Here is a 21,694-nt window from a genome sequence, read left to right as displayed (position 1 = left end):
TAAAAAAATATGAATATAGATATCAAAAGCTTAAGAAAATTTAAAATATAAAAATTTATCGAATCTAAAAAATGTGCTAAAAAATGGATTGAATCTCAAAAATATGATATCAATAAATTTTTTCGTGAAGTAAAGGTAATAAAAATGATAAAATAATAGAAGAAAAGATATGTATAAACAAATCAAAAGATAAACAAAAACAGTAGATAATGACATTTTTTAAAATGAAGCATCTAATCAAATAAAGTTCAACAAAAAAAAATAGTCATATTAGGACCTCCCTTTCAAAGTTTTTCTTAAGGCCACATACATCTCGAGACGCCCCTGCCCCACTCACTAATTTATTTATATATATGCTTGTTATTTTAAAACCAAAATCCTTAGAAATATACCACCCATGAGTTTTTTAATTGTTATTTATAATTATATATAGTATACGAATGAGTGTGAGCTTTCCCCAAAGCGAGCAGCGGTAATAATTGACATATATCTTCAAAAGTTTGTGAGTTCGATCTCAATTAAAGCTCGTTATTGATAAAAACCAAATATAAAGAATAAATTAGTTGTTCTTACTAATTAGTAACATATGTAAAATTTTGTAGTGTTATTTTAAAATATAAATAATATAAATAAAAAAATATTTTGAAATTATAATATAAATTTATTTTCAAAAAGTTCAGGGGTCGATTTCATTATTAAATTAAAGTAATTTATTAGAAGAAATAAGTGGATTACGATGATAATCTTTCATATTTTTAATAATAAAATGTCAAATTAGACATTTATAGTTGTCAAGATATGTTATTAAGTAAGTTAAAATGTCACTTAAAAAAATTAAGTAATTTTAAATGATCAATTCAAAAAAAGAAACCGTTCGATTCCAACTTCAAATCTTTTTGGTCAATGATACGTTATTTAACTAATTGATCTATGTTTACATTAATATTTGTCGCGCCTCTGACACTTGCAAGTTAAATTGTGGTCATCATAGTACAATTTTTGTTCAAAGATTTCACTCTATTACATAAATCTAATAGATACATAGTTTCAAAAACATTATACTTTATATTTTTTATCTTTAAATATCACAGCATTTGTGTTTATGTTCAAGTTTAATTTGAATGATGTTACTTTTGTAAATTTAGAAAACTTTTATTATTTTTAAAATACATAGTTCTTTTATGCCATTCAATTTTTATTTTATACGATTTTAAAGGTAAATTATAGTAAAACTTTTAAAATAATAGTTGCACAATTAAAATGAACCCTTTCTAATTTGAGACCATCCAATGGGATTGCGGACCAAAATTTTCCTCTCAATACAGGAAATGTAGACCAAACTTTCCATGGTCTAAGTTTTATATCTTTTCCTTTAGTCTAAATAAAATCAAGGTCAATAATACAGTTATTAATTTATAAGAGGTTACAAAAAAAATTGATCAAATGGTAAATTAAAAAATTGATTCTACATTATCAGGATAATTTAGGTATTTTGCTAAGATAAATAAGAACATCCAGTTGACCACCATGGATAGAAGAGAAAAGGAACTTTCAAGTAGTATTCAACAGAAGATTCTACTTGTTAACGCAACAGAGGGAGGGAAATAACTGACATGTATCGTCGTATAGATCAAACTTCAAGGCCAAACCTTCAAATATTAGTATAACTCAATTGTACAAACATTAAGTTGTGTTTTACATAAACACATTGATTAACATTGCGGCTCCAAGACATTTATGGTCATAACCATCAAGTCCATACTCTCAAAAACATCAGCACACCCGTGGAATAATTAATATACACAACTTTATACCTGAAAGGATATGCTTGATCTCGAACTACAACTCGTAACCCGGGAACCTCGACTTCTCGGGTTCAACCAGATCGAACCAAAGGCATGCGGTTCCAGCCAGCCCGTGAAAGAGAGAATAAGAACGGTCGGCTCCAACATGGTTCCTGGGGCCAACAAGCTTGCTGGCGTTATGATACAAGAACGTCGCAAACGCTCTGGCTCTTTCTTCGTAGACACTCTCTCCAGTAAGGCGATAGAGGGAAAGGAAGGCGTACGCATTCCCGGTCACACCGTCGGCCAATCCAACTTCCTTGACCAATCCATTTTTCCATACAACTTCTCCTGCTTCAATTGCGGCATCCCTGAACTCCCTGTCCTCGTGGAAAACCTGAAATTTGAGCAGAAGAGCTTTCCATCAATTCATTTCTCTCTACTTGTAATCAAAACTTCGATACAGCTCATAATGGAAAAATAAGGTGGAAATTGATTCCTTATCAACAAGCGAGCTGACCCATTAACAGAAATATTGGAATTAGCATTATAAAGAGTTGATCAACAAGGCCTAAACTTGACAAAATATCTCAAACTCCCCAAACATGAAGGCCAAGTACTTCTTTTCGAGTAAAGATCACGATATCTTTCTTTCTATGTAGAATATGGATAAACAAGATTAAGAAGAAACATGTATATCTTATCTAACATAGAGCAATGGGAAATGCATTTATCTGACCTGTGAAGCCTTGCAGAGGGTAATGCCCATGCCGGTTGCCCCATGAGACCATTGCACTAATTTGTCCCTGAGGTTTCCTTCACTCGAGGGATAGTTGCCGCTATGCGGAAACCTCTTGCTCATCAAATATTTCAAAGTCCCCTTAACATCATCAGCGTCCTCCTTTGAGAGTGGGAAATGGAGAAGTACTTGCAAGATACCAGCAAGGCCGTTGGCTGCACCATAATATCTCGTCCCGTGCCATCTGTACATCAGAGGGCAGTCTAGGTTGTCGGATGCGCCCGCCCTGCCACCCGCTAACACGGCATCAACAACAGACATTAGGAAACCATGGGGCAACCTCTGCTCTCCAAGATGATTATTCATGAATAGGGCTGCCCATAAGAACCCAGCTCGCCCGTAGAGGAGATCATAAGACATCCCTAAACCTCCCTCCTCAGGTCCAACAGGAAGGGCTTTCTCTTGTGCTGCCTATAAAAGGTTAGGCAATATTTTAGGACACTCAACTTTTCCACACAGAACAAGAAAATGCTTGGTAGCCATTTTTGTTTCTTATTCTTTCCATTTAGTTATAAACATGCATTTAACAACGAATCCCTACTTTCTTGCGGCCCCAAATTCTCCCATGATAATTAATCTTATAAAACAAATATAGAAAAAAAAAAGAATTATATTTTCTTCAACTTTTCATATTTCATATGCAAATTGAACAAAAAATTGATAAACAGAGCAAACTTGTTATATTTTGGAAACTCATAAACAGAAAATAACAAACCGAGTATCATTGGATTACCGTTATATGTTTATGCTTTTGTTTTCAAAAAAATAATTGTTTTTGTTTTTATAATCTGTCTTAAAAATGAAAATCCTCATCAAATACTTGGTGGTACCTTCTAAGATTTTCAGCTTTTATCTTTAGACTTCAAGCCCTTTTAGATCTCCATCTTTATCTGTTTAGACTTTTAATTTTCATTGATGCCTTCTTGGGTAAGCCCAGTTTCTCGTTCAACCTTCTTAGATTCTGAAAACTTATAGAATATCCTGCGATTAAGGAACTCTCCAGTTCACTTAATCAGGAAACATGATAACTAATTAAGAAGTTCGTAATGAGTAATCAATTACTGAACTTTGTACATTTTTCCCTGCCCTATGGATATCTTCCCCCTTTTCTCTCCCTGAGGCACATTAAGCATACATACAACTTATATTTGTAATAGCATTAAATATCATATTTTCTTGACAAAAAATATCTATCTTTCTTATTTTTAACTTTTATAAGATAAAAATTCAGAACCATAGGTTAAAATATCCGACGTTGAAAAAATCAATAAACTTAACAAGGTTTATAAATACGTAGACTACTTCTCTTGTTGTTAAGAGCTAGAAGGCTACGAATATTAAGAGCATAGAGATACAAAAATCTCCAAAGACACGTGTCTTATACAAGATTGGAAATTATTTCCCCCACCCCAACCTTTGTCAGCATATCCATCCAAAATTATTGAATTATTTATTTTATATATATTTAAAAATAAATATTAATAGTAAATTCTCGAAACCTAGAGCTTACCTGAAGAAAAAGATTGAGGAAGAAGTCGAGCCTTTGGCTGTCCCCCATGTAATGAGAAACCACGGCCCCAAGGGCGTGGACTCCTCCTCTACCACATAAAAACGTCAACTGCCTGTGGAAAACAATATAATATAATAATTAATTATCTCACATCAAACTCTTCCAACAATTCTATGGCTCAAATTCCTTCAAAAAACAGGAAAAAGGAGAATAAGTGCCTTAATTAAAGACAAACCACAAGATTAGCTTTCTAATCACTCCATCTTCGCCACCAAGATTGTGACATCTGTAGATGTCGGGAAGATATTTTCTCCATGGAAAACAAGTTAACGTGCATAATAGAACATTGATGTTGACAATGACAAGTTCTTTTTTAAATTAATATTTTACCTTTTTCAAAGTTTTGTTTTTCTTTTCTGGAAAATAAGATGGTTTGCAAAATTTTAAATTTCATGTCAGTTTTGAATCTTTTAATGGAAATTGACGCTTTCAATTAAAAAAAAAAAAAGTTCAAAAATCAATTTTTAGTACAACAACGTGGAATGAACGATTGAACTTCCGACTTTTAAGAAAGAAACAAGATATCTTAGAATTATGTTAAGTTGGCTTCTAAAATCGGTTTTTAAAAAATAATTCTACCAAAGTTAACAACATGTATACTTTTACTTTGCTAAAATATTATCTTAACATTAGAAATTTAATCCAACTTTTAAATCGTGTTTAAACCTAAAAGTGAACAACACAATAGAGATTTAGACACAAATTCTATTCATAAAATCTTGCCAGAGACACAGAATTTTGGACTTTAAGATTAGTAAGAATGGATAATTGTGTAAATACTTGTCTACAATAGATTATTTTTATACTTCCTGTTTCTAAAAAGGGGTTTAAGAGCAACAATTATTTAAGATTAAAAAGAGACAGTTCCAATGGCCTCCTCAAGAGAGATTTTAAATATGACATCATAAATTGTCTTTTCTAGAAATAATTTCCAAAACTACGATATTTTATTGGTGTCTGACTAGGATAGGATTCTTAAATATCTTTATTCGTATCCCTGACAATCCCTGTCCCCTGGTACTAGTACTGTAAAAGAAGCTTTCTGTAACTAAGAATAAGAACTGTTTATTTATATTAAACCACAATATTACGTTTTTTTTTTTGAACCACAATATTATGTTGATAGAGCATATCTGCTAACGAATATAATTACAGTTTATTCAGGATAACAGATGATAATATAAAAAATATATATTTTCACCGATATGAAAGCCAAGCACTACAAGGCCAAATCCCAATTTATTTATTTACAAATACATCATTCTTAATTCCTATGATATATATAGATATATATTGTTCTTAAATACCATTTTGGTCCTCGAATTTTTGTTCATGTACTTTCAAAATAACTTTTATTTATTGTTCATTTCATTTACTCTAAACCTTGTAATTTTAAAATGACCATTTTGGTCTTTTTTTCACCCACAAAACTTATTGAGATGTAACAATAAATCTGTAACTAAATTTGATGTAGCAATAAATTTGTGCTAAAGATGTTTTATTGAGTATACAAATTTGTGTTTTAAATTTTATAAATAGAAACCAAATGGGTCAGATCAAAAATAAACAAAAGTTGTACAAGTACCGAAACGAGCAAAGCATGACCAATTCTTTTTTGGCTTCTTTTGAAAAAGATAGCCTTTGAAATTTTATATTTCTTTAAGCGATAAGAATTCTATTTTAGACCTCTACTTCTTTTACTAAATTAGCTTTCAATTTTCTATCATAAAAGTGTTAATTTCACGGTGAAAAATGAAAATCAACCTAATAATAATGATAATAGAGAAAGGGAAAGCAAGGTCACGCGATCACCTGTGGGAGGCACGTGCTGCAAGAGTACACGCGTCGACGATATCGGAGCACAATAGCAAGTCCTGCTGATCACCGGTGGCCTCGTAGGATCTCAGGCAGGTGAGCGCCGTACCGAGGAGGCCGGTGTACGCCGTCGGATCGACGCCGACGTCCACGTTACGCCGTCGTTTCCATGTGACCTCCACAACCTAACAATTCAAGCGCCAACAGCGTTAGGGCAAAGTCTTAGGACGGACGACGAGAATGAACGCCGGCTGACGGAGCGGGAGAGTGAGAGTAGAAGAAGGAAGTAGAAGGAAGCGGTTACCTGATTCTTTAGAGAGACGGCGGCGGCGAGAAATGTGTGAGGAGGAAGCAGAATCCTGTTGGGAGGAATCAAATCGAGGTGTTCGGTTTCTGGTACGGCCCCTTCTCGTTCCTCCTGCGGCTGCGACGACGCGAATTGCAGCACCGACGACATTCGGAATCTATTCGAAGAGAAGTGAGAGGGATGAAGAAATTTGGTTTTGTAGCAGAGGAGAGGGTGAGAATGGGGAGGTGAGTAATCGTGTTACGGAATCAATGGCGGTGGGAAGGCCGAATCAGTGGGTTGGGCTTTTATCTGCGTGCCACGCGCTTTTATTTATTATTCTACACAAATTGAAATTGGCATATATTTAAGAAAATACTTACCTCTTCCTGTAAAATAATTATAATTATAATTATTATGTCATTAAAAACTTTTAATTAAATATTTACCTGAAAAAATTATGTTAAAATTTTTGACCTAAAGCTTATATATTATTAAATTGTTATTTTAATATTGTACTTGGATATATAGATATGTCATTTTGATGTCTCATTTCAAAAAATGTAATTTTTACAATGAATAGAGTATTTTGCTGGACGAACTGAATTTTATAAATTAAATAATATTTGAATGACATGTAGTATGTGTGTCTAAATATATTAAGGAAAAGTTAAAATTTTTTAATTATTTTAATGAATAATTTTTGCCTATAAATCAAAACGAGTCTAACTCAACTGTAGTTAACATATATTTTCAACTAAGAAATTATGAGTTGGATCCCCACCACATAAAGTAATAATAAATTTATCCCAGTAAAAAGTACAATTCGGTGCAACTTGGTGTACCAAAACAAACTGATGTTGGAAGCGAGGCAAAATACACTTTGAACCCAAATTTTCTATTTTTCTACCCTTACCTTATCTAGCTAACTTACTCGCTTTACTATTATCGTTGGATAGCCTGATTAGTATATTTAACCAAAAAGTTTGTTATGCCAACTTGAGTAAAATTTATTGGTTAAGATGTAACCTCCCTTTTAGGTCAAACATTCAAATTACCACCATTATATTTTCATAGTATATATTCTAAATTTAAAAAAAAATTAGACCAAATGAACATAATTAAACGGTAAATTGATATACATCTCCAACTAAGAGGTTGTAAGTTAGATCTCCTACTCCCACATGTTGTATAAAAATATGATATGTTACGTCAATATTTGAGTAGCAATGTAGATTGAATAGAATCAAAATCATAAATAGAACGCGGCTAAAATCTTTTAAAGTTCAATAACTAAAAAACACAATTAAAAAAATTTAGATACTAAATTTGTAATTTCACAAATATCATTAAATTCAAAAACAAAAATGGACTGTCTAATTGAGACTAAATATATGTATTAAAGAAAAACCTATAAAACATTTCATATACTCTTTCGTTCTAAGTAACATGTAGGGACGAAAATTCGAACTCAAGATCTTTTAGTTGGAGATAAGTGTCTTAACCAATTAAACTATTCTTAGATCGATAATATTTGACATACTCTTACTTACATAAGAGGACATAAATATCATTATATTATTAAAAAGAAACACATAACTATCAAACATATGGTATATTCCATAATATATATATATATATATATATATTAATTAAGCAACTACGACTCTATGAGTACACTTGCCATAATCTAGAATATTCAAAGAAAAAAAAAATTAAACTTCAGATTACAAAATTTCATAATAGCCTTAATCTCCTTGGAACTCTTCCTCGGTCTAGAATCCTTCATGAACACGATCTCTTTAGTCTTTAGGGTTTCAAAACCACAGCAGGAAACAAGAAAAAAGCATTATACAATTCTGTCAAGTTTGACATTGGGGTTTCGAGAGCCTCGACCCAAATGCTTTTTCACAGCACGAAGCTATGTGAAAACTATTTTTTGACATGTTCTTCGATACTTTAAATATCATACTTCAACATCTCATCTCCTTTGCTGAATCTAGATGTCCAAAGATCGAGTCTCCATAAATAAAATGAATAAAAACAAGAATCTACTAGAAATCTCAATCCCTCAAACAATAGAACTTAAAAGCCTACCGGTAAGTAGGTATATCCTGCTTACTATCATTAAGTAAAAATGACAACTAAGATGTGAATGCATAGAAAGGGAGAGAATAGACTGTAAATTTTTTAATAGTGGTAGATAAGTAGGAATCCTCCTAAATTTTATCATATATAAAAACTTAAAGAAGAAGAGAGGGTTGCTTAATTGAATTACACTTGTCCCACATGGGAAAAAATATATTTCTCAATTGAAACTTACGTTGGGTAGTCCTACACCTAATAGAAAAGCTAGGTTATCAACAGCCCTTTCAGGCTATAGGTGGAGGTGGGTCTCTATGTGGTTAAGGCTTATTGGTCCCAAATGAAGTTGATCATATAAAAGCTCTTAGCCCAGTTATTAACCGCGCTTGGATCTTGAACTATTCAAGGCATATCATCAGACTAAAGACTCAATCAATAATGAAGCTTCAAAGGCTATGTTCCTTATTGGGTTTGGGTTTCTCTTCTAATAATAGATCATATCCGTTATTTGAGTGATGTATCTTATCCATTAAATAGTCAAATTTAGTTTCAATATGAGTTTTTTAGGACTATGCAGACTTAATGGACCTATAAATTAGAAACTCGTCTAGACTTAACTGATTGATCCTTTACATGTTCCTTAAAAGGTGGAAACTTCATTCTGCCCCAACAATTTGAATCAGAGGAGCCTTCGAATGAGTCTACATCTTATACCACTTCCTATATGCCTCTCCACTGACTGATCTTCCTTCTCTTTCCCCACATGTTCCTGCATTTTTCTTTTTGTCACTTCCAAATTAGGTGGTTGTCTACATTCTTCATTTCACATTCATCTACATCTTCCCCCTAAAAAGTAAAAACCACTAAACTCGCCTTCTTCACTACTATTATACGATGACTGACATTCCTATTCATGCTCTGTTTATATTCCAAACGCCATACTATCACTCAAAAGGCTCTGATATCACCTTTATATCTCTATCGCTCTCTACAGGCCTAACAACTACCTACATCCTCAGTAAGATTCCTCCCACACAATTTACGACAAAGGGAAAAACTTATGTGCTCAATCAAATCAATAACTTCAAACAGTGGCTACAATTATCATAATTATAGAAACAATCCACCTTACCGTGTATATAGTCCAATTCAGGCTCATGGAGAAAACAGTCCATCGTGATCCACCTCACTGTAGCCATGTTGCATGTCAAAGAGCGTAGGCATGTGAGAGGATTTAAAAAAAAAAAACCAAACAATTATCGTATTATTGTTGTGATTACTGCTCTAAGAATAAATACCTTGTTGACTTTTAAGCCAATTATTCTAATATGACTTTGTTACTTATCTGAAATCTGGCCAAAGCAAGCAAATATAGCAAATATAGCACTCTTCGTGCAATCTTTAAACAATGCAAGCTGCCATAGGATCTCTAACCCACCATATATAATAAATATAAGAACCAAGCATACCCCTAGCGAGAGAACTCAAAGAGATGACATTGTCTGTAATCTTCAATGGTGATTTCTTCATTTACGTGCCTGAGAACAGAGGTTTTGGGATGAGCAACCTTTTTCAGAAAATTAGTCTCCTTCCTCACCCCCCACACCCACCCCTCGACAATCTTTGTGTCACAGTGAAAGCTACAAGACCATAACCACCAGCCGTGAAATGCCCAAAATTCAATTAGATTTGGTCGTCTACAGTTTTATTGAAAGCTTAGACCTGGATTTTCCTTACCTTTCTATTAATTAGTTTATTACTTTTTTCAATTATGATTTCAAGAAAGAGTGGAGTTTTAACTTAAAATCACAAGAGAAAAACAGTGATAATGAATGGGAAAATTTTGATAAGGATCCGAACTCAGATTCCGTAAGCTTCAAGTTCTTTTGAATCTTCATTGGCAGACTTGTGTCTTTCAATCCTTGTTCGTTCTTGATCAAGTGCCTGTTTTCTTGCCATCAGCTTCCCCTTTTCTCCAATCGCAATAATCAGCTCAATCTGCTTTCGCTGCTGCTCCTACATATGAACTCATTGCAGAAGTTCAAATTAGTTTTTAGCAAACTTCATCCTTTAACCCCATTCTGAGCAATATCGTGCATAATTGACCCACCAAACAATGAAATCTTATCAAAATAAACCTGTTTTTCATCATTTCATGTAAGACTAATTTCAGAATCCCAAGAAAAAATATACCTCAACAGGATACATTATCTAATAGCTTAGGAAGATTTTGTAATTAAAGTACTATAAACAAAATTAATAATAGGTTCTTTGTAGTTGCCTATTAATTATGAAATCAGTATTTATAACAGATTGAAGCCAACCAACCCTCATCCTCTCTCATGCATCCATTCAATATAAAGCCTATAAGGGGTATTAAATTTAAAACAAATTAAATAAACACAGAGTTTCGTTTATCAGTTTTAATAGTCATTTTAACTTTTACCTGCATGGCTAGTAAGACCTTTTGCATTTCAAGGAGTTCCTTTTCAAGAATATCTTCTTGCACAGCCAACGTTCGAGTGTCCTCAGAATTTCTTTGAGCTAATGCTGCAGTCTTTAATAGTGTAAAAACAATAGAGGGTTGTGAAAAAGAGTTAGTTAAAGTCATATGTCACACTCGTTACAAAAATACACACGCACAAAAGACAGACGAAGAAAAACAAAACCCCTCAAAAGTCTCTGAAGTTAGGCACAGTAAAGTGATTAGCTTATAGATTAATCCCCACTTCTCATCCTTGTTACTGTCAACTCACATTACTAGAATTTTTACTAAGTCTCTCGAAGTATGCCAAAAGGCAAAAACGCATTGAAATTCAGCATGATTAAAATGCTGAATGCAATTGAATTTTAAACAAACAAAAAAGGGCAAAACTTATTCAATTCTCTTTAAGTTAAACCGGAAGAAGAATTAACCAATTCAAGTTTCCTTTTATGCATGTCCAGATCACAAGCAATATGTTGTCGGGTATCAACACAGATCACAAGCAAAAAAGAGATAAGAATACCTCAGCAATTGAATCTCTGAGAGTTTTTCGTGTGACCATAAACCTTATGCCCAACTTCTCAAGCTGCCTAGACAAGGCCCGAATCGTGGCCGTCGAGCTCCTTAAATCCTCCTCCAGTTTCTCAATCCTATCCAACAAATTCACCTCCAATGCACCTTTCGCTGTTTTCCAACATACTCGTCTCCACTGCCGCCTTCGAATCCACGCGTTAAGAACAACAGTAGCTACCAGCAAAGGGAAGCCCCAAACCAAACCCCTATCTCCTATCAATACCCAGAGCGCCTTCTTGGAATTATAACCAACGAAATTCACGACAAAAACAACCAAGAAAACAGCAGAGGAAAAGAGACAAAGCAATTCAGAGAACGAAAGAATCGATTCCAGGTTGAAATCACCATCCCTGTCGTGACTCCCCGCAACTTGTTCGGATTCAAAAACTCCAATGGCATACAGACAATTACTCCGGCGGGAGGTTAAATTGTGAGGTATTTGTAGGTTATGCTTCTGAAAGTGGAACTGATGGAGGCATGGAGATGCAACCGGGAGAGAGAAGGAAGTGTTGTTTCTGAGACCGGAGTTGGCGAAGCAACAGAACTTGAAACGGCCGGAACATGTGAAGAGATTTTGAGAAGGCAATGACATGGTAGAAGAGAAGAGAACAACGGGGAAGAAAATGAGTTCGTTGAATATGAATATGGGTTAATTCTTCTTCCCTGGAATGAGGAGGAGCATTGTAACCATCGATGGAGATTTTTGGTCGCTCAACTCTCAAGTGCAGTGGACCTCACTTACAATTTTCAACCATCAGAAACAGAGAGACCATTTTAGCACCAACTTTAGAATCATTTATTCCTTATACTTCACTTTCTTTTTCCTTTTTCCCTATACAAAAATAAAATTTTATTGGGTAGTTCTTTTTTTTTAAGAAGATTTTATTGGGTATTTTTTTCAATCCATGTGTTTTATTTGATATGGAAGTCGAGCATATTGGTTCACCAATTTATAGTGGGTTTGAAATGACTTTTTTTTTTAAATACTTTTTAAATAGAAGACTTAGTATACTTTCTTAAGAAATTTTAGATAAAAATTATTTTTTTAAAAGGATCCACAATGTTTAAGATAAATAAAAAACATCTCAAAAAAATAAAATGTTGGAAATTAAATTTTGAATAAATACTTAGAGATGATTATTAAAAGAAAAATTAAGTGATTAACACTTTAGTAGTTTTTTTTTTTTTTTTTGGAACAAACACGTAGTTTAAACACTTGAAATATGATTACTTATTAAAAAATATATTTTTTTAAAATCCTCAAATTAAAAATATACCGAACTCTCAATCATTACGAAAACCATCAAATGAGCCTAATTTACTTGGAAGCTGATACCCATCTTACAAGACGGATGGAAAATACCCATATTACTTTATGGACGGATTAGTTCCCAAAATTCTCCACCACAGACCTGAATATTTACTTGATTTAGTTCATGCTTAGACAATGGGTTTGTTTTTTCTTTATATAAGTATTTAAAAACACTACTCTCAAAAGTATTCATTGAATAGATTCAACAGGTCATAGAGCAAAAATATTATTCAAATATCAAATGATTTGATTATTGTAAGTATCCAAGATAGTAAAAGAAATAACAAATGTTGTGAAGATAGACTTGTATCCTTTCTGTACTCTCAAGGATCAGAAGCAAGTATCAACTCTTTCAGAACAAACTTATCAAACCTGGACAATCTTAATATCTAATAGTAGGGCATGTATCGCATCGGCCTTCGAAACCGGGGCATCTTCCTGCAATGGGATATTGAGGGATCAAGCCATTAGCAAAAATCAAGAGTTTCATGAAAAATGCAATCTTCAGATCCAGGAGACCATACCCATAGCCGTAAGGTGAATAGAAATATGGTGGTACATAAGGCCTCCTAAATCCCATGTACGGGTTATAACGCCGGGGACGATATTGCTTCATACCAGGAACATTTGTCCTCTTGGGTAAAACCTGGAATGGATAAACCAGGCAAATAATAGCATGTCCACTCTTATACCAATGAACCAGAAAGGTTGTTCCTTCAATCTAAAACCGAGCTTTCACTAAAAAAAATCCTAAAAGATACCTTCAGTTGGCGTCCATGTAGTTCAGATTCATTCAGAAGGAGGGCCTCTTGAACAGCTTCAGCTTCAAGAAATTCTACATAGGCAAAGCCCTTAGGTTGGCCAAATTTATCTGTTAAAATAGTCACTCTGTTGACAGTACCACAGGATTGGAAATGCTGTTGCACTTCTTCGGGCGTGCATGCATAGTCAACCTTCAAAACAAGGATTTTGATTCTTGAAGCAGAGCTTTGAGCATAAAATAGTAAAGTGATATGAACAATGAATACAGCAATTCTACGTTTTCTCTGTTCTTTTAAGTAAATTTATTAGTAATCCCTTTGAGAAAAGATCAGTTAGTAATAATTGAGTTAAACTGTTGTTACGGAGAAGAATAATATTTTGTGATCACTGTTTACCTTTTAACATAAATATTAGAAACATTTTCGGTATAAATTAACTGCTTAGCTTAACTGTTTAGTTAATAGCTAAGCTGCTTAATAAAGTTTACTTATACATCTACAAACTTAGGAAGAAAAGACAAATCAAGCAGAACTTTATCACAGCAAAGCAACAAGGTTTTGGGATAAGATACACCAGAGAAACATTGTGAAATAACAAAATTCCAATTGGCAGGGAAGAGAGCCATAAACTATGCCAAGAAAAGCAAATCTACCAAAATCACTATATCACAACAAAGATTCAAATCATATGTTCAACATGCAACAATGAAGTGTCAGTCAATTAGAGGCATGAGAATCACATAGCATACACACTTTCAAGCAAGCCTACATCCACTAAGGAACCCATTATAATTAGTACAAAAGACTTCTGCTCTTGATATGATTCAGAATGAGGTATTTCTTCTTCAACATAGAAGGTTTCCACATTAAACTTATTAGCTCACATAATTTGTAATCTAAATTACCCAATGAAACTAGCATGGTCTATCTGCAGGGAGATCATAGGCTGAGTTTCTTACTAAAAAGAAAAAGTCTAGGTTAGTAGGTAAATCAAGTAAAATAGTTTCTTAATGTGAAAAAGAAAAAATAAAGGCTCAATCATTATTTCAGTAGTCATTAGCTAAAGTGAAATGCATGCATTAAAATCCTATAATTGGTCTAACTGGGTGACATGAAGTACAAACTAGAAAAATAATGCCACAAAAAAGCGATGATCTTACACCCTCGCCTCTTCCTTTATGGTTCATTTGTGAGACACAAACGACCATACTGCAAGCATTGAAAAGGCTCTGCAACTAAAATTGCATGCCCATGACTTTCCTCTGCTTCCTCAGAGACATTTGGGTTGTCCCCTTGCATAGTGAAGTTGAACTATCGACACCGTTATTCCTCATTTAACAGTCCCAGCCTCCAGAACGTATGCCTTTCAGCAGCATAAGTTACTAAAAACAGTCCCCCTCTACATGCTAAATGCAACAATTCACTAGATTTCTGATAACTCAGATTTTTTTCTCTTCCTTTCTTTTTCTCACTTTTTTTCGTTAAACCAATCTTACAACCATCCTTCACATTTTTCTTTCTTTCTTTTTCCTTTTTTGATAACTTTTTCAGAAATTTCTCATTTCAACAACATTTTTTCAAAGATGAAACAACGAACAAATTTTTTTCAAATCTAAAGAACATCTGTAGGAACATTTTTCTCCTCACATTGCCAACAAATACTGATCGCGAATCAGTCTCCTCCTTGCCAGCTTGACTAGCAGATGTACCAGCAGGATCTGCATCACACATAACAACCATAGATGCAATAGGTCAAATTGGAGAAAAATAACCTCAATGCTTATTATGCTAGTATACTATGAAATTCACCCAATTTAAGAAACTTTCAACCAACATGATGGGATGACTCGATATTGGATTCTGTTAAAAACCATAACAATAATCAGTTTTGCCATGTCAGCTAAATTATGACACGTAAAAACTTAAAACCTCATAATAAACGACTATTGCTTCCATAGGTTACATAAAACTAAACTTCCATACTTAAATGTATTCTAAAATTAAAATTAACAATTAAGCAGCAAAATGTCAAGGCATTTTGACATAGTAAATAAATCTGCCTCCGTTATGCAGAAACAGTATATAGTAGCTATTGTTTAATCATCGTAATGGACCCATCAAAGTACAGCATCAAAGAAAGAAATAATTATGATTAAATCCCCAATACTAATTTCAAAAATTATAACCCATTTCAGAAGCGATAACAATACAATACTCTACCAAAAAGGCAAAAACAATAGCAAAAACTTCAAATAAGCATAGCATAAAATTTCAATAATCCGAACCATTCCCCAGATGTTACACGAGGAAAGAAAATGCACGATTTTAATGCAAGAAATATGATAGGTGGTAAAGCCAGCAGAACAGACCACAACAACACATAAAAATTTCAAGCACAAAATAATAGTTTCTTCCATCACGCTAACAATATCACGGCAACGAAACTGATTCAATTCGGCCAATCAAATTCCAATAATCAACGAAAATTTAATCACCAAATGCTTAATAAACGAAAATAACAATACGTAATCATAAGAAAACAACCTTGGACGGCTCCCATTTCCTTTTCAACCTTGGCTTGCATTTCTCGGAGAGCCGCTGCTTCCTCCTCCATCTCCTTCAAGCGCTTTTTCATCTCGTCTAGCTCCTGAAACATACACAATCACACAAAGACAAAAAAAGGATTACCGCAGGAACCAACGCGTACGTCCTTTTACTCGTTGGCCTCCCACCATTGGACATGAATTACTAGAATTCGAATCCTCTGGTTTTCTCCGAAGCGCTCAAAAATAGAAATATAAAGAACGAATCGCAACCTTAACAGCGTCGTCGTCGCCGGCGGACATGTCAACGTCACCGTCCATCTCCCCCTCGACTGGAATCTCTCCACCGTACACCTCGTGCTCTTCTTCCTCCATCTATCTTTCGCTCGCAATTCCGCTTTCGTTTCTGGAAATCTCCTCGTTTGATGCGTGGAACTGCAGCGAATCGAAGTCGTAAGGCCCATAAAAATGACTCCAGTTCGCGGCCCAACAACGTACAGCGTGAGCGGGCCATAAGTCATTAACGATAATAGTAAACAAATTATCTTCATTCTCAATTCCAATTTTACCCTATTATTTAAATATTTTTCAATTATATTATATCTCCCTTTCTTCCGTAAATATTAAAATTGGTTGATAACAAGCGGTGAATTAAGTCGATATTTTTAATTCCTTCTCCAAATTTCTATAGATTAGAAAAAATATTGGTTTTTCTTTTTCTAAGCTATCTAATTTATGTTCTAAATAACGTATATTAGGAACTAAAACATATATTAAGCTCGTATACATGCATGTGTATACATATATAATAAGGAATAGGGATAAGAATTTGAACCTCAAACTTTTAGAAAAAGTGACAATAACAGTTTTTTTTTTAAACCGAGTTAAACAAACTTTACAACGTTACAAAGAACTGCAGGACATTATAGCTATTTTTGGGTTGGACGAATTATCCGAAGAGGATCGCTTAACCGTATCACGAGCACGAAAAATTGAGCGTTTCTTATCACAACCTTTTTTCGTAGCAGAAGTATTTACAGGTTCCCCGGGGAAATACGTTGGCCTAGCAGAAACAATTAGAGGATTTAAATTAATCCTTTCGGGAGAATTAGATGATCTTCCCGAACAAGCCTTTTATTTGGTAGGTAACATCGATGAAGCTACTGCGAAGGCTACGAACTTAGAAATGGAGAGCAAATTGAAGAAATGACCTTAAATCTTGACCAGTTAAACCCTATTCAAATTATACACTAGATTTTAGACTTGCTAAGGACAAAAAAAAAGGAAGGGGTGGTTCTTTCATTGCATTGATAGACGTCTAACTAGAAAAAGATCTATCTATTACTTTGAGAACCAACGAACTACGTGGAAAATTGACATTCTTTCTTCGGTTGATTTTTAGCAAACATTTTTATTGAGTAACAATTCTCTTCAATTTGGTTTTGGAAAATTTGTTGGTCGCGGATTAGAGTGTTCTCTGCCGTCAACGGTCTAAAATGAAAGGCCAAACTCATAATAATGCCTAAGTTTTATAACTTAGCTGGCCCTACCTTTATTTATAACGTAATAAATATTTTGTTATATATGAGTTAGTATTTGCTCACCTATGAATTAAAAGCATAGGCTACAAGAATTATGGGCTTTTGCACTACATTTCTTAGAGTATTGATGAGAGTTGCCTTGGACCAAAAGGTATCTTGAAAGTGGACATCACTATCAATGGTATGGGAGAAAAAAAAAGGTGAATAATGGGTCCTTCCACTTCCCATTTAATTCACTTTGCCAATTGATTGGCCATGCTCCCTTTTCTCGCAACAAACTCTACTTTCCTCACCACTCAAATATGAGAGAGGAAAATTTTTAGTAAATTGTAGGCTAAATAAATATTTCTTGAGTATTCTTTTTTTTTTTTTTTCAATTGAGTTGCTCTATATAAGTTTACCTAATACGATGTTAGATGGGTTTGGAGGAGAAATTAAGTCATATGGAAAATAGATGTTTAATTTATTGTATATCATTTCAAATAAAATGGGTATAATTTATAAGTTCAATTTATTTTCAAGCTACAAGACAAAGAATTTATTCCCAACGAATAATTTTTCTATCAAATTTACCTTTCGAGTTTTGAAGTGTGGCCTCATCCACCGCAATAATTTGTCAATCCTCCTATGTGAGTTTAAAATTTTTTTAACCTTTCTAGCACCCTCTTGAAAAAGTAAAGATCGGTCACTGATATCTTTAATCATCTTAAAAGAACTTAAATTGTAAATTTGTTTTTAAATGTCAATATGAACAAAAAGTTGATGTCTCAATTGATGAAAATATTAATAAGATCTCAATGTTGATTGATGTTTATGGATAAAAAATAAGCACTCCACATGTTTAGATAAATTTTAAATTATTATTATTGATGGTCCACATTAATTATTCCTTTTTATATAACGGAAATATCAATTTATGAACTAAATTAACCTATGAAAATATAAAATATCAACATGTTTGAAAATTTAATACTATGAGTAATCAAACTACGATCCAAGAACTTTGCACATTTGTTTACAAATACAATTTTTATATGCTAAACTTTATACAAAATGCAATACACGTGAATTAATAAGGATCGCATTATCAGGGCACTAATTTAAGAAAGCAATCTTTGCTCTTCCCAATTTTATAAAAGTACTCATTTGAAAGTTAAACTCAAATGAGACGTTTAGACATTATTTTTACCCTGCATAACTCTGATCAGTTAAAATATTAGTAACATCTATTATTATTATTTTATTAATTAATCTAAATTAAACTACAAGTTCTATCCCTAAATTTTCAAGTTGGTAATAAGTCCCTAAATTTTCAATTTTATGTTTAATAAGTTTCTAAACTTTAGAACATGTTTCGTAGGTCTTGAAACTTTCAATTTTGTGTTTAATAAGGTTTGAAAGACCATACCTTTTAATTTTGTTTTTAATAATTCTTTACCTATTTGATATTTCTAAAAATTTACCTAAGAAAATTTATGAACCTATTAGATATATAATGCAAATTCACAAGTATTTTCTTAAATGAACAAGACCTCCAATTTTTATTTTTATTTTTTATTGAGATATATGTGTTAATTGAAGAATATATTGATCTTATCTTCAAATGTACAATAATTTACCTATGATAAATGATTGGTTTGTGGGGCGTGGAATTAGCTCATAAAGAAGCTAAGGAAGGACCATAAAATTGCCATTATTACCAAGTATAGACCACGGAGCTGTCGTCTTCGCCTAGAACTTGGTTTCAAGCTTTGCGATTGTGCTGCTATAAAAAGTTGCGTCTCCAAACTGCTTTTTGCCGAAAACTGGACGAATTGTATTCCCAACGCGTAGGATCATGTTCCCTTTTTTTCTTCTTCTCCTGCTTCTCAGCTTCCACTTCACATCGGTTTCTCCGGCCACGCTCCGGCCAGATTACTACGCCAAATCATGCCCGGAGGCCGAATCCGTCGTCCGGAGTGTCATGAAGAAAGCTCTGTTCAGAGAGCCTCGGAGTGTCGCCTCCGTCATGCGCTTCCAGTTTCACGATTGCTTCGTCAATGTACTTCTCTCTCTCTCTCTCTCTCTCTCTCTCTCTCTCTCTCTCTCTCTCTTCGTTTTCCTCTTTGGATTTTGCTTTTTCTGTTTGGTTTCTGAGAATCGGCGTTGTTTTTCTGGTAAATTCAGGGCTGTGATGCTTCTATGTTGCTGGATGATACTCCGACGATGCTCGGGGAAAAACTCGCTCTCTCCAACATAAATTCGCTTCGATCTTTCGAAGTCGTCGACGAAGTGAAGGAGGCGTTGGAGAAGGTCTGTCCTGGAATCGTCTCTTGCGCAGACATCATAATCATGGCATCTAGGGACGCCGTTGCTCTGGTAAGTTCTTTCGCTTTCTTTTTTTTTTTCTTTCTACCTCTGTTTGGATCATAGGAAATTTCTTTGAAGATTCTACGTTTTCCTCACCTTTTTGTTGTTTGCTTGATTTTTCACCGTCGATTCTTCCGCTTCTGATAAATCCTCCATGGAAATGCAGAAAACAGGACTACTTTTCCTCACACAAATTAAAAAAAAAAAGTGATTAAAAGAAAAAACTAACTCTACCTTTAATTTATCAATTTAGAACTTCCGAATTATAATTGTTTGTAGTCCAATCCTTTCACAATACCATCCCTGAATTAATTCGATACATTGCTTCAAAAAAGAAGTTACATAGCAGATATTATTTTATTTTATCTATTTGTTCATTAGATGTATCATCTCCGGCGATGATCTCTTACGATCTACCGAATCAACTACATATATCCACATTTAGTTTATGGTGTTAATTACAAGAATTACATAGGAATTGCAATTCATAATTCATAAATTGTTTGAAACCTTTTAAGAGAGTAAATAGATAGACATTTGGTTTGGTACTATTGGTAAAGCAGAGTTGGACGGTTACCTTGCATAAAAAAGTAACGCCAATGGTTCTCCACCATAACAAACTGGTCCCCATCCGCCCAACTGCTTCGCCAATGCCAATGGCAAGACCATTAATTTCCGTTACTCTGATGTATGATATCTCTCTCTCGTGTATCATTTTTGTCTCTATTCAGACGGGCGGCCCCAACTGGGCGGTGAGATTGGGCAGGCTGGACAGCCTAACAGCGAGCCAAGAGGACTCAAACCAGATCATGCCAAGTCCAAGAGCCAATGCAAGCTCTCTAATAGACCTCTTCAACAACTACAATCTCTCTGTTAAAGATCTGGTTGCTCTTTCTGGCTCACACTCCATCGGCCAAGGCCGGTGTTTCTCCGTCATGTTTCGGCTCTACAACCAGTCGGGCACCGGGCGGCCGGACCCGGCTATCGAGCCAAGCTTCAGAGAAGAGCTCTACTGGCGATGCCCGCAAGGTGGTGATGAAAATGTCACAGTGAACCTTGACTCCACGCCCTATGTTTTTGACAATCAGTACTTCAAGGACTTGGTTGGTGGGAGAGGGTTCTTGAATTCTGATGAAACTCTTTATACGTTTGCTGAAACCAGACGGTATGTGAGGCTTTTTAGCAGAAATCAGAGCGCGTTTTTCAGGGCGTTTGTGGAGGGTATGCTGAAGATGGGTGATTTGCAGTCTGGCCGCCCGGGGGAAGTAAGAAGGAACTGTAGACTCGTCAACAGTCAATCTGTTGTCATATAGTTAATACAAAAATACTCAGATGTTTATAGGTCTGCCAGCTCTATTTTGTTGCTAAATTTTGACTAGTAAAAATGATGCTCAATGGGTAATGATCAATGAATATAAATTATTTATAAATGTAACCAATTAACTTTATTAAGAGAGTGGATTCCCACGTACAATAGGACTCCGATCTGTATTTTAGAATCAACATTCAAACATCTTGTCACTGCACCAATATCTAAAAAAGTAGATAGTGATTAGAAAATATGAATCTACAAAATATTGGCCTATATGTGTTAAATTCTTAGGTTGTTAAAATAATATGGCATAATCGTGATAGAACTTTTATTATTTTTCACCTATAATAAGAATGGTATAATTAAAGTACATGGATAATAAGTTAATGACAGCATTTTTAAAACTAGATGAAACTTGATTGATGTGAAAATTTAAAATATATAACGACAATTAAAATTAACCTCGATGTTTTTAAGGA

General features: G+C 34.1%; 4 protein-coding genes across 9 annotated transcripts; 1 reads left to right on the top strand and 3 right to left on the bottom strand.

The window, feature by feature from the left end:
• Positions 1-1,626: 1,626 nt before the first annotated feature.
• On the bottom strand, positions 1,627-6,552 carry GCL1 (GCR2-like 1). Its single transcript, XM_022281124.2, has 5 exons — positions 6,273-6,552; positions 5,966-6,153; positions 4,094-4,205; positions 2,524-2,994; positions 1,627-2,181 (listed from the first exon to the last, which is right to left on the bottom strand). The coding sequence occupies exons 1-5, from the start codon at positions 6,423-6,425 to the stop codon at positions 1,840-1,842; spliced, it is 1,266 nt and encodes a 421-aa protein (XP_022136816.1). The 5' UTR covers positions 6,426-6,552; the 3' UTR covers positions 1,627-1,839.
• Positions 6,553-7,854: 1,302 nt separating this feature from the next.
• LOC111008398 (uncharacterized) lies at positions 7,855-12,181 on the bottom strand. Of its 6 annotated transcripts, XR_015788507.1 has the most exons (6): positions 11,348-12,181; positions 10,786-10,896; positions 10,200-10,355; positions 9,809-9,877; positions 9,472-9,528; positions 7,855-8,253 (listed from the first exon to the last, which is right to left on the bottom strand). XR_015788507.1 is itself a non-coding variant. In XM_022281084.2 (4 exons), exons 1-3 carry the CDS (start codon positions 11,987-11,989, stop codon positions 10,200-10,202), a joined length of 909 nt encoding a protein of 302 aa, XP_022136776.1. In that variant the 5' UTR covers positions 11,990-12,181; the 3' UTR covers positions 7,855-9,877. The 6 variants fall into 6 exon arrangements, 3 of the variants coding, with proteins under 3 accessions (XP_022136776.1, XP_022136777.1, XP_087975188.1); XR_015788506.1 differs by having other exon boundaries at positions 7,855-9,528; XR_002601100.2 differs by lacking the exon at positions 9,809-9,877.
• A 725-nt stretch (positions 12,182-12,906) lies between these two features.
• Positions 12,907-16,454, bottom strand: LOC111008517 (polyadenylate-binding protein 2). Its single transcript, XM_022281255.2, has 6 exons — positions 16,287-16,454; positions 16,015-16,117; positions 15,118-15,188; positions 13,471-13,662; positions 13,234-13,355; positions 12,907-13,147 (listed from the first exon to the last, which is right to left on the bottom strand). The coding sequence occupies exons 1-6, from the start codon at positions 16,386-16,388 to the stop codon at positions 13,099-13,101; spliced, it is 639 nt and encodes a 212-aa protein (XP_022136947.1). The 5' UTR covers positions 16,389-16,454; the 3' UTR covers positions 12,907-13,098.
• Positions 16,455-19,232: 2,778 nt separating this feature from the next.
• Positions 19,233-21,338, top strand: LOC111008528 (Peroxidase superfamily protein). The gene is made up of 3 exons (XM_022281271.2): positions 19,233-19,595; positions 19,721-19,912; positions 20,635-21,338. The coding sequence occupies exons 1-3, from the start codon at positions 19,392-19,394 to the stop codon at positions 21,214-21,216; spliced, it is 978 nt and encodes a 325-aa protein (XP_022136963.1). The 5' UTR covers positions 19,233-19,391; the 3' UTR covers positions 21,217-21,338.
• Positions 21,339-21,694: the final 356 nt, after the last annotated feature.

The sequence above is a fragment of the Momordica charantia genome (assembly GCF_013281855.1).
Source record: "Momordica charantia cultivar OHB3-1 chromosome 10 unlocalized genomic scaffold, Mcharantia_2.0 BLBB01000010.1, whole genome shotgun sequence".
NCBI lineage: Eukaryota > Viridiplantae > Streptophyta > Magnoliopsida > Cucurbitales > Cucurbitaceae > Momordica > Momordica charantia.
Note: the sequence above shows the minus strand (reverse complement) of the source record. Positions and strands in the feature narration are given on the sequence as shown.